The sequence below is a fragment of the Meriones unguiculatus genome, chromosome 8 (genome assembly GCF_030254825.1).
Source record: "Meriones unguiculatus strain TT.TT164.6M chromosome 8, Bangor_MerUng_6.1, whole genome shotgun sequence".
In the NCBI taxonomy this organism is placed as follows: domain Eukaryota; kingdom Metazoa; phylum Chordata; class Mammalia; order Rodentia; family Muridae; genus Meriones; species Meriones unguiculatus.
The window spans coordinates 41,523,265-41,535,691 of record NC_083356.1 but is presented as its reverse complement, the minus strand read 5'-3'; the positions used below and the strand labels follow the sequence as shown (position 1 = coordinate 41,535,691).

General features: G+C 49.8%; 1 protein-coding gene across 18 annotated transcripts in view; it reads right to left on the bottom strand.

Moving 5' to 3' along the window:
• Mtss1 (MTSS I-BAR domain containing 1) overlaps positions 1–10,899 on the bottom strand; it is a 143,999-nt gene extending 133,100 nt beyond the window's left edge. For 9 of the 18 annotated variants that reach the window (XM_060389371.1, XM_060389376.1, XM_060389373.1 and 6 more), the window contains exon 1: positions 8,986–9,090. In XM_060389371.1, the coding sequence (XP_060245354.1) occupies positions 8,986–9,075 (90 nt within the window). In that variant the 5' untranslated portion in view covers positions 9,076–9,090. Of the gene's footprint in view, positions 1–8,985; positions 9,091–10,257 lie in introns of those variants that run through there. The other 9 variants (XM_060389372.1, XM_060389375.1, XM_021643717.2 and 6 more) reach the window with 5 other exon arrangements.
• Positions 10,900–12,427: the final 1,528 nt, after the last annotated feature.

Here is a 12,427-nt window from a genome sequence, read left to right as displayed (position 1 = left end):
ATGCATGTGGGTACACATGCCCATGGACACAAACAGGCCAGAGGAGGATTTCGGGTGTCCCGTTCTCTCTGCCTCCTTGGTACAATAAGTGCTAAGTCCACAGGCATGCCATGTTTTATATGCGTATTAGGGATTCGAACTCTGGTCCTCATGTTTGTACAGCAAGCACACTCACCTCAACCTACCCCACAAGGCTTCTCGAAGAAGCCCAGAGGCAAATGCAGATTGTGTTACATGATACATCCAGGATCCTAACGGCACAGCTCAAACTGTCAGACAGATGAAATTCATCCGCCATGGGGCATGGAAGGGAAATTCTGTATTGTCACACTGTGAGAGACAACAGAGAGTAGCACACAGAAGGCAGTCCTGGAGCTGACGTCACATGGCCTGGATGTCACATAGCCTGGATGTCACACGGCCTGGGCTTAACTTGGGGCTCCACCCCTCAACTGATGCACCCCTGCTTCCCCACCTGTAAAATGGTAAAGACAGTAGTCTCTACCCAACTGGGTTTAAGGGTCAAACACTTCTTGCCTGGTGGTTCCAACCACAGAAACATTTACTGCACAAGTAAAAGGAAGCTCAGTTGTCCGGTGGGTGACACCCAAACCAAAGGCCATCTGTGAATCTGTCCCCCTACCCCACGCGCCCCTCAACATGCCCACAAACTCTTGTGTTGACTTCTGGCAGTGTGACTGTGGTAAAGACTGATGTCGTCCCTTCGACTCTTGTAATCAACACCAAGACAAGGCCTGTGACAGGCTTGCTCACAGGTCCATGTCCACCACCCAGCCATGCCCAGCATCCCCCAAGCATATAATGAGACTGTAGGATACATACACTGCGTTCGTGAGTTATCTGTGTTGGAAGATGAAACACAAATATGGATTGTAGTATCAAACTCAAGAGTGAGCTTGTACTTTTCTGAAATGAGTGCCACTACCAGCAAGAAAGTGTGTGTGTGTGTGTGTGTGTGTGTGTGTGTGTACACGTACATGCTTGAGACCAGGCTTGTTTCCAAATGTCAGATTTTTACTTTGGATTTGCATAGACTTCCCCAAATTCGAAAGTCTCAAGTCTAAAATGTTCAGGAATCTGGAATTTGGGAGGTGTCATCACACCGATTCCCAATAAAGTTTCAGAATGTGGACTTGGAGATTGCAGATGCCTGAAACAGACTGGGGTAGCTTGGGCAGACAAGGAGAGCATTCACTTGGCACCTGTTTCACGCCAAACCATCTACATCTACTTTCTCTTTAAACCTTGAGGTAAATATTGTCCCCTCACTCTCCATTACATAAATTAAAAAAAAAGAAAAAAAGAAAAATCAAGGCTCAGGAAAAGTAATTTGCCTAGAATAATGAGCCCAAGAAATGGCAGAACCAGGCTTTAAAGCTCAAAGAAAAACCACTTTTTTGTTGTTTTTGTTTTTGTGTTGTATTTCAAGACAGGGTTTCTCTGTGTGTAACTGTCTTGGCACTCACTCTGCACACCACGCTGGCCTTGAACTCACAAAGTTCCACCTGCCTCTACATCCTGAGGGTTGGGATTAAAGGCATACACCACCACTACCCAGAAACCCCACTTTTTGAAATTAGCAACAATTGGGTAGAATATGGAGGATGCCCCCACAGGAGGGGCCTGAGAAGAGGATTTCCCGGTTGGTACCTCAAGTATGAGAATGATTCCATCAGGCAGAGAGATGGGGCAGGAAAGTAAGGAGCTATCGTGTGTCTAAGGAACTCGGAGTTATCTAAGCGAGGAGCCCTGGGTGCACACGGGCCAATCAGCTGGATCCAAGCGATAGGGGATCTAGATGCCAACCACGAGAAAGAGCCTTGGGCAGACTGGCAGGGAGAGGCTCAATTCAAGACCAGGTTTTGGGGAAGAGGCTCCGTATAAACTCAGTACTGGAGACAGGGCCAGAGGCCATTAAGAGACAGGTAATGGTCGTCCAGAAAAACCAACGGGGCCACAAAAGATAGCCTTGCAACACAACTCTTCCCTCCCCCCCCCATCCTCGGTATCTCTGAAAGGCTTTTTCCTTCTCCCAGCCCACCCTCCTCTTAGGAGTTGGTGTGGTTAGCAAGTAGAGAAATGGAATGCAAGCACGCCCTGCTGGGGCCAGGGGGCTCTAATGAACTCAGAGCTACTTTACTTGGCAAGAAAGAAAAACCAAAATCCTTTAACTTCTCCATCTCCAGAAGCCCCACTACTGGCTCTAATATGGCTCCAAAAAGAATGAGACAGTGTTTGCTGGAAGGAGCAGAAAGATAGTTACTACCCTTGATCTTAATTCCCTTCCCAATCTATAGGCTGCAGCCACTAACACCTGGAGGAGTGTGCACCAGGCAGGAGGGGAACCTTCCAAGTTAACACCACATGTCAGAATCTTCATGAGGACTCTAAAAGGCTGGCACATTATCATCCCCACTTTACAGAAAAGAAAGCTGGGACCAAGTAGACAAGAAAACTGGCCCCAGGGTTTCCTTTTACTCCCCGTGTTCCTGGTCAGCAGGGCTCCAGAATGTCTACAAGGGTCATATCCTGACCAGCAAGAGGTAGAAGGTGAGCAAGCAGGAAGCTGTGCTTAAGGCAAGGACAGTACTTAGTGTGTCTGAGATCTTTGCTAGTCCATGCGGCAGCCCCCGGCCACCCATGGCTATTTAAACTCAGACAACTAAAAGAATAAATTTGCTAACATTATGTACTTTCATTTGTGGGTTTTTGTTTTTGGTTTTTTTTTTTAAGATAGGGTCTCGTATCATCCAGACAAGACAGTATGAGTCTCTATGCAGTGGGGAATGACCCTGAACTTCTGGTCCGCCTACCTCCACTTCCCAAATACCAGGATTACTGTATTGTGCCATCACGCTTGGCTAAAAGTACCTAAAATTAAAAACTCAGCTCCTTGACCATACTAACAACGTGTGGCCAGTAGCTAAAATATCTAACAGTCTCCATACCACAGAAGAAAATATTAGACAGGCATATTATAGGGCAGTAAAACACTGCAAAGAACTCTTGACAAAACCCACCATTTGACTATCTTGAAGACTGAATTAGATGATACAAGGATTAGTCACGTCCTTGCACAAGCATCTAAATGGGTCCTTCTTACTCTCGGGTGAGATCAAGACCGCACCATGACGGAGCTGTAACTGTGAGGGGAAGCCCAATGGCTCAGTGATGTTCAATCCTGCTGACCTGGTGCTTTCAAAATCCTAACAAATAAGACACTGCCCAAAGCGCTGACTCAAGAGACTCTGCGAGCAGGGCCCAGGCTTCATGTCTCCCAGGGCACTCGGTGGACCTTTTCTCTGACCACACGCCATGCCTCAAAGGGCAGGCATACCCAAACCCCCTACTCTGGTGAGACCCACTACGCTGGCCCCTGCAGAGTCCTATCGTGTGGCAGGGGAGAGCGGCAGCCTGGAGCTACTGCCCACCTCCACCTCTCCAGGAGTCATTGGCTCCTGTCCATTCTTTGAGGCAAAGAAATCCAAAAGACACACAGCTCAAAAGGCACTCAACTGATGTTTTTTTTTCCCCTACTTAAGAGAGGAAAAGAAAAGCTCTCAAAGAGTAAGACCAAGGCCATGTACGCCAAGAATTAAGCGTAGGAAGGTGGTTTTCTGGGGAGCCCAGCTCAATGTGTCTTCAAGGGCTCTACCGCCTCAGCCCGAACTGGAGGGCTACCAGGACGTAATTAAACACAGAAAGCTCTTTTACAGGCGTGTTCCGGGGCTGGACACTGAATGAGTTTGAGGTAAGGAGTTCGCTCTGAGGAGTCATGTGAACTCTAGGTGAACCTGGCTAATCCATATGATTATGAGAGCAGAGCCCGGCCTCAGACACCTTGACTCCAGACCCAAGCCAAGTCACTGAGGAGATCCCATTAGCTTTGTGCCTAGACAAGGGTAAGAGCTGAGGGTGGCCCACAAGAGCCTGGACCCCATGGCTTCTCCACCCTAAACACACCCTCACACCCAGGAGGAAAGGGATCTTTTTGTTTGTTTGTTTTGGTTTTGTTTTTTTTTGTTTTTGTTTTTGTTTTTTGAGACAGGGTTTCTCTGTGTAGCCTTGGCTGTCCTGGAACGCACTCTGTAGACCAGGCTGGCCTCAAACTCACAGCGATCCGCATGCCTCTACCTCCCTGAGGGCTGGGATTAAAGGTGTGCACCACAGCTGCCCTCCGAGGAAAGAGATCTTGCTCAGTTGTCTATTGGCAGGACTGAAAAGTGGGGGGGGGGGGGCGCGCATATATCCTCCCTCCATATATCAAACATTTTTTTCCAGAGGCATATTAGAGACACCCACCCCACAGTATCTCCATTCAAGCCCACTCCTCCAGGTCACAGAAGGTCCTTCCGTGACCTTCTAGAAACCTATCCACACCCCTCAGTACCTGGAGTTCTTAAAGAACTCCACAATGGGCCAAGGAGGACAAGGTCTGCATACTAATTCCACCTCACCGTGGCCTCAGACATGTTACTACACGCCCCCAAGCCTCAGTCTTCTCATCTGCCAAGTGTGTACGGTGTGTGTGAGGATGATGTAAAACCACGCCTACCTGACGCTCAGTACGAGCCTGGAACACGGTAGGTCCTTCCCCAAGTCCCTCCCGCCCACTGTGCACCACATGTAAATGAATACTGAGCACCTACTATGTGCCAGGTGGCATGCCAGTGCATATCATACAACCCAACTTCACAATTGTACAGTGTGTAGTAACAGCCACTTCTGAGCACAATGGGTTGATGTAGAGAAGAATGAGTCACCCCAAGGCCTTCCAAGGGGTCTCAGGATTGGGGAACACAGCCTCAGTACAGATTCTGTACCAGGGCTGGCTGGTGGCAGTGGGGCTTGTTTTGTTTTCATGGCACATACTCAGATGAAACCTGCACTCTGATTCTAATTTAAGGGAGAGCCTCAGCAATCAAATACAATAGGCTTCCTGAATGCCCCGCCAATTAATTTACTGTTTGTCTATCCATTTGCTATTTAATAAGGCCGTATCAGCCGTACAATCTGCAAATCTGAATTAAACTGCTTAAAGGCATCAGCCAGTTCCAGTTAAGGGGCCCCAAATATGTCCTCCTGGTGTTCTGAATGGCTAAATCCAAAACCTGTCCTTTGGCTTCTATTTGGTCTAGGGAAAAAGGCATTTCTTTATTTCCACAGAGGTGTGGGTTTGGTGGGAAAGTGTCCTGAAGGCGATTCCAAGAAGTAATGGGGAACTCAAAATGATCTCATTTTTCCATTTCCCAATGGGAACCTCTAAATGGTCTCATCACAGAAGGAACCTTGCCAGCTCTCACCCATCCCTGCAAAGATGGAAACAGCTTATGCATAGATGACAAAGCATCTAATCGATCAATAGTTTCAACCTTTTCACCCTCCAAGCATTTTAGCAACCTCAAGTGAGCTGGCCAAACTGACAAAAATCATTTTGGATTTTTCCTTTTTGTTTTTTTTCCCTTAGAGTCCAAGATAAGAAAGAGGAGGTCAGAAGGCAAGCAGGCGGTCAGCAGCTAGGTAGGGCCTATGTAAGTAAGATAAGACATGCCAGGCCTATGCTGAAAGGGTTCACAGTTTACGTTCAGTGCAAATGGAGCTGGAGAAGATGTATTTGACTGGCTGACGGTGTAGCAGAGTTTGGTGGCCCAACACAGCTGATAATAAAATACCACAGAGATGAATACACACTACACCAGAAGCAGCCCGGAGCTGGGCTCAGCCTAACCTTCCACGCAAGCTGTGATCTGGGAAAAGCCTCTTCCCTCTATTATGGAGTTCCAAGGCATGAAAGTTCAAGACACCAAGCAACAAGTTCTAAACAATTTTACTTAATAGACGAGAAGCGTTTTTTTTTCCCCACAGAAATGCTAAGTTAAGCCCCAAAATGACACATTTCCAAAGAAAAGCAAGATTCACACCCCCAAACTCCCAAAAGACTGATCTCCAGAGAAGAGACCCTAAGGTTCCAAATGAGGCACCCTCCCTGGGTAGGCCCCGCTGCCAATTTTATGACATCTTTACTTTGCCTTCTTCTCCCACGGGCCCAAAATGAGGAAGCTATAAAACCCTGGCCAAACACAACCATTTGCCAAGAGAAAAGCCAACATGGGGCCCATCTGTCTATTACAGGGCTCTCCTTGTCCTGCCTTTGTGTAGCTGCCTCTACCCAGAGCAGCCCACTTCCCTCCCAGTACTTGGTCACTTGGCTGGCTTCTCATTATCTTACTATAGAAAACCTTTTTATTTTGAAGCATTTTGAAAGAAAACTCCAAGAAGACTGATGCCCTTCCCCTGACCAAACTGCTGCCCTTCCTTCACCACCTGCAGCCATATTGAATCAGTGAATCAGTACACGGATTCAATATGCTAGAAGGCCTAGCAAAACGCCTTCTTCATAGGGGGCCTCAGTAAAGACCTAGGAGGTGAACCTCCCCTTACTACAGGAACCCCACAACAGCTGAAGAGGCAACCCTGAGATCATGACACAGCATCAGACCTGCTACCCACATCGTCACCTCGTGATAAGTGATGGAAAATATCTTGAACCACAAAAAGATTCTTGTGGAATTCAAGACGTCCCTTTAGCAGCTTTAATTTTAGACAGGACTTCAGACAGAGGATACTGGTGTCAAGCAGCGATGGGGGCAGTCCGGAGGAAATGAACAAGGCCCCTATTCTGCTCAGCACAGGTGCCTGTAACAGGACACCCCTGTCTAACATGACACATGGCTCATTCAGGTGCAACTGGGTATTTTTTTTAGCTTGGCCATGTTACATAAAGCTGAACCCAGGACAAAGTTCTACCTGCAGCAGGTTCAACTCGGCCCCTGGTATCCTGGTACTTGAGCAACAGGGACAAGGGAAGACTGGGTTAGCATCCAACTTTTTTTTTTTTTAATAAAAGTTAATTATTAAAAGAAGACTGCTATACCTAGGGTGAGATACTCCTTAAGTTTGGCTCGCAAAGTCTCTGGACTTAATAGAAAGCACAAAAACATGGTCAAATGCTGGTTTAATGATTCAAAACAAACAACACTAATCTGTTTACCTTGCTATGAGGCAGTTCTGCCCAGAACTTGGCTAGAAATAAAAAAGATTCTAGGACCTCCCTGATAGTCAACAGTCACCTCCAGACCACTGTCCCCCGATAAACCAGCCACATGCCCTTCCTAAAAGAAGCAACATACAAAGCTCAGCCCACTCCTCCTTCCCTTTTGGGACCAACTCTCACCAGGCAGCTTTAAGGGTGATTTACGTGGATCCCAGGGAAGACAGCCAGTAAATGATTTTGCACACCGCCATTCATTAGTGACCACCACCACAGCAGGGTGGAAGGAAGGGGAAAAACAGAGGTTTCCTCTCATCAAGGACTCTGTGTAAGTTTTTTAGCAGCTGCTACTTGCTTTCCTCTGAGCTGGATCCCAATGAAAGCAAAAAGAGGATTTTTTTTCCTCAGCCTACCCCTGCGATGGATGAACACACCTTGACAGCCCAGGACTCAGTGCTATGGAGAACCTTTGCAGGAAGCACAGAGAATTTCCCCAAGCTTGTCTGTGTCTTAGAAGATGGATGGTACCATGGAAATTATTCCACTTTCTGTTATCTTTTGATTTTCTCCAAAAAGGAAATTGACTCCCTTCCTGTGTTGCTGTACATTATGAAGTCTCAAATGCTACTGGAAAGAAGAAAAATGTTCTTAACCTTTTTCTCACCCCTGTTCAACATCACTTAAAAAACAAAAACAAAAACACCTAAAAATGGCATGAAGATGACCATCCAACTGGCTTCTCCCTCAAAGCAAACAGAAAGGGAACTAAAAATATGATAAGCTGGTCATGAGCTTAAAGATGAGAAGGACAAGAAGGTCATCAGAATGCCAGCTGACATTAAAAGCTGACTTTCTTGCTGACAACTCCACATATCCATCTATCATATCTGCTTATCCTACAGAGCCCAATTTAATCTTGTCACTTCTCTCTTTGAAGAGTGATTGCTGTACAATCCATAAAGAAGTCTCCTAGAAGAAAACTCCATCAAAATATTTAGCAGTTCCCTTACACATAAGCAGCCTTAGAAATCAGACAATCTGCATGCTATTCCCTGATCCCTCTTCTCTTGAAGAGTCTAAGATTCTCCAGAATCCAAAGCTCAATGTAACCTTCCGCTGTACCTTGATTCCAAAATATTTTACTGTCAAGTGAAAAATCATACCAAACTCAAAGAGAAAAGTAGAGTCAGCACTGAGGGAGCAGCATCTATGAGGTCTTCCAACTCAAGCCTTGGGGAAGCCACCTTAAACATCTACAAAAGTCTAGGCAGAGCCCACACCAGGCAGCCAGATGGCAGGTGGAATGTTGCAGAGCCCAACCTTGGGGAAGGATTACCTTCTGAAGGGCTTTGGGTTCAACCCATCTACTGGAAAAAAATGAGCCCTGGTTCTGGATTTAAAACACACAAAGATAGAACTCCAGGTGTGATTACTCTGGGACTGAAGTCGGTGATCAGTTTAGATCCCTGGATTCCTCTTTTCCCTTAGGGGACTAGAAACATCATTATCCCCTAAAAAAAAAAAAAAAAAAGAAAAAAAAAAAAAACAACTACAAGCTGCTTTACCAAACCTCCTCCAATACCTCCTCAGCACAACACAATATACAGTGTGTGCCTCAAACCAGATCTTGTTTTGACTACAATAAGATGGGTGAAATTTAACCATATGCATCAGAGTCCAAGGAGGGGCATCAATCTTTGTTCAAAAAGAACACTTCGATAATTCAATGTGGATTGAGGGCAAAGGAATGAAAGGGGCTGTCTTTAAAGAGACTAATCCATCTAATTCCAAGCGACTGGATTAGAGGCATTCCTGGGAGAGCAGACTCCGGCTACAGATTAGGCTACAGGGATTTCTGACAAAAGGCACGAGCTTGTTAGGATTGCAAAATGGACACGAGCAGGACCAGGCACCTTGGCAAAGTTCACCATGGGTGAGGTGGCAGTTGGTTCTAAAAGGAGGAGGCAAGCATGACAGCTGAACATTCCTCCCCCAGAGTCCATGTCGAAGGCCCAAGGCCTCTCCAAACCTTACACTTCATCAGACAAAAGCTTCCCCAGGCGCCAGGCAGCGGCTGAAGACGGGCTGTCCACACCCACTCGCCAGCACAGCTTTCCAAACCTGCCCACTCTTTTGGAAGCCGAGCTTTTAATTAAACACCACCTCCCCGGATCTGTTGAGGCAGACTGAGACTGGCCTCGAGCCAAAGAGAAGCTCCGTAAATACACTTAAAAATCCCCCCCCAACGCCCCCAATTTCCACCTCCAGGCAGCTCCTGGAGTTGCTTCTATTTCATTAGGGTGGGTAACGTAAGTCCTGGTGTACCTCAGTGCACCAGAAAACCCACTTTCGAGGATCAGGTTAGCTCCAGTCCCACCCTTTGCAGGAAAAGGCTAGGGTGTTGTTCCCCGCCCCCAACACACACGCGCGCACTCACACGCACACGCAATCCTTCCGAGAGAAGAGTGGGGTGTGGATGTGTTTGAGGGAGCCGGGTACAGTTGCTTGGGAAACCTCAACCTTGCCTTCCCGCTGTGTGCCTCCTTAGCCTCGGGGTCCCTGAAAGACTACTACCCTGGGAACTTCTGCACCGTGCCCCGAGGGAGGGTGCGGGGAAGGCAAGGCACACCATCAGCTGCTCTGGAGCAGACTAATTAATAACTAATTTGTTCAGATTCCCCTACTCCAGGTAGACCTAAAAGCCAAGCTTCTAACAACCCCGCCACGCAATCTCCCAGGCCGGGGGTCTCCTTCCTACAGCCAGGCAAGATCCCCCACTCCAGCCCCACTACCGCGCCAAGCACCCCACCCCAAAACCCGGGGAGTCAGGTGTCCGCCAGAGCGTCCAGCCTCCACGGGTCGCAGACACTCAGTCCAGGAACAGACAATGGAAAACTTGCAACTAGGGCCCTGAGCCCCCAAAGGAACAAGATGGTGTCGCCCCCTGGGAGAACGAACGCAGGGGTTGGCAAGTGGCACTTCCCCACTACCCCCCGCCCGGGGAAGTCGCCTGCCCAGTGACCCAGCACGGCCGGAGCAGCGCGGCGGGTGAGCAGGTGACACCCGGGTCGCCAGAGCTCCCGCAGGTGGCCGGCGACCACTGCGCAGGAGCGAGGGCCAGGCGGGCCGCGGCGGTGGGGAAGCCCCGCGGCGAGGTCAGAGCAGCCGCGCCCCCGGCGTCCTACCTTCATGTCGCTGATGATGGTCTGGAAGAGGCCTCCGAGCGCGCTGCATTCCTTTTCGATCACAGCCTCCATTTTTCCCGGCTCGGCGGGGACAGGGCAGGCTCTCCGGGCGGCTGCACTGCGCACGGGGCCGGGCTCCCTCAGCCTGGGAGCGGTTTTACCTGGGAGCGACCCGCCTCCGGCTCGCCGCCGGTTTTGCAGAGAGCACGCGGTGCTTGCAATCCACCGCGCTCTGCGCCCCCAAGTCACAATCCGAAACGCCCAGCCGCTCCGGAGGGCGAGTCGCCTACGTGCAGCGCACGGCTCCTGGCCTCAAAGATGCCCGGAGAAGACTGACAATCAAACCACCACGGGTGCCCACGACGGAAATGGCAAAGCCCATCTTGGTGCAGAGAAAACCGCCCGCTGACCCAGGGCCAGCGCCATTTAAGGAAAGGGGAGGAAAAAAATAAAAAATAAAGATTTTCGAAAGATTTTTTCCACCCCAAATATAATTTTTTTCTGAAACTCAAAAATAATGGAAGGAGAGAACGAGATTCGCAGCAGCGGACGAGGTCGGCTCGCGGCGCCCAGATCTGTTGCTCGTAGACGCGGCCACCGCCTCCTTTTTACTCCTGCGCGCCCGGCCCCGCGCTCGCTCTGGCGGAGCTCCCGGGGACGGTGCGAGGAGCGCACGCGCGCTCGCGGCCGTGAGCCTGGCGCGGGGGCGCGGGGGAGGCGCGCACTCGCTCGCGGCCCGTGCGTGCGCCGCCGGAGGGCGGGGCTGGGCGCGCGCGCCGGCGGAGAGGCGTGGGGGGCGCCTGCTGCAGGGCGGAGCCGGGGCGAGGGTCAGCGAGCGGGGCCTGGGTCTCCGCCGCCGTTCGGAGTTCCCCTTGCCGGGGTCTCAGAGTGGGCGAGCCGGCGCCCCGACGCCCACAGCGGCCGCCGCCGTGCGCCGAGGCCGGGCTGCGCCGCCGGCCCCGCCCCTGGAGGGACCTGCAAGGTCGGCACGTTGAGCGCTGCGCCCCGCACCTGGTGAGCCCAGCGGGGCGGGAAAGCCGCCGCTGCCGCTACTGCAGCCTTAGGAGGAGACGCCCCTTCGATGATGTCAGGACTGCAACGCCGAGTCACGGTTGCAGAGAGCCAGCTACAAGATCAAGGAGAGTTCGGGAAGAGTATCCTGCAGTGGGATGCCGAGTTCCGTAAAGTTTCAGGACCCTAGATTGAGCTGCTGTGGCAGGGTAAACGCAGAGGGCATCAGGGTCTGTGGAGACGTTGGCTGCGTGTGGCTTGAATGTTGATGGTTTTCAAGCCAGTGTTGCCATAACCACAGAAAGCCCCCTATTTGAGGTGTAACACAGGGCAACCAAAGACTGAGATGGACTGGATGATTAGCTCCACTGCCTAACCCCATAGTCAGGAGCATTCATTCTGAGGTCTCCAGTGCCTGGCGGGGGATCAAATGGGCAACTTGTAAACGAACTTAAAGCACCTATTTGAACTTTGACCCTTAACTTTGAAAAACAAGAGTAAATAGAGCCCGTGTCGAGCTTGTTCAAAAATATCCTGAGTCAAATGCTGTAGTCCCATTAACTCAGTTTAGTAAGTCATTCTTTAAGCACTGCCTGATCAGAAGGAGGTGGGGAACTCTGCACAGCACAAACCGCTGACGTTTTCATTTTCCTTAGGCCGCTCTGCTCGACTCAGCCGCCCTACCGCATCTTGCTGACTTCAGGAGAGGCCGAACCTTCTGTAAGTCGATGGTCTCTTAGGCAACCCTGCCACATCCGGGCCCCCAAGGACATTCAGTTGCAAATGTCTCATCCTCACCTTGTGGGTATTAGTGCTTGGCACGTGGTTTGTTCTCCGGAATTATCCTTATTTTGATGTTAATGTCACTGGTATTTTAACGATCCAGGTGACTGAAGAGTTTGCCGGGTTCGAGTTTTTTTTTTTTTTTTTACAACATAACGCACCCTATGGCCTTGAATAAGTTACCTAAGTCCTCCGGGGCCTTGGCTTCCTCATCGGTCACCAGGCACTTAACTGATTAGCTGTTCTAAGCATTGCATGAGCTAATAAATGAAAACACTTAAAGTGGTATTTGATATATGGGAAATGAACACTCAGGAAATCCTCAATAAAAGTGGAAGGCCAGGCCAAGGCTCAAGTACAGCTGGCTCCAGAGCAC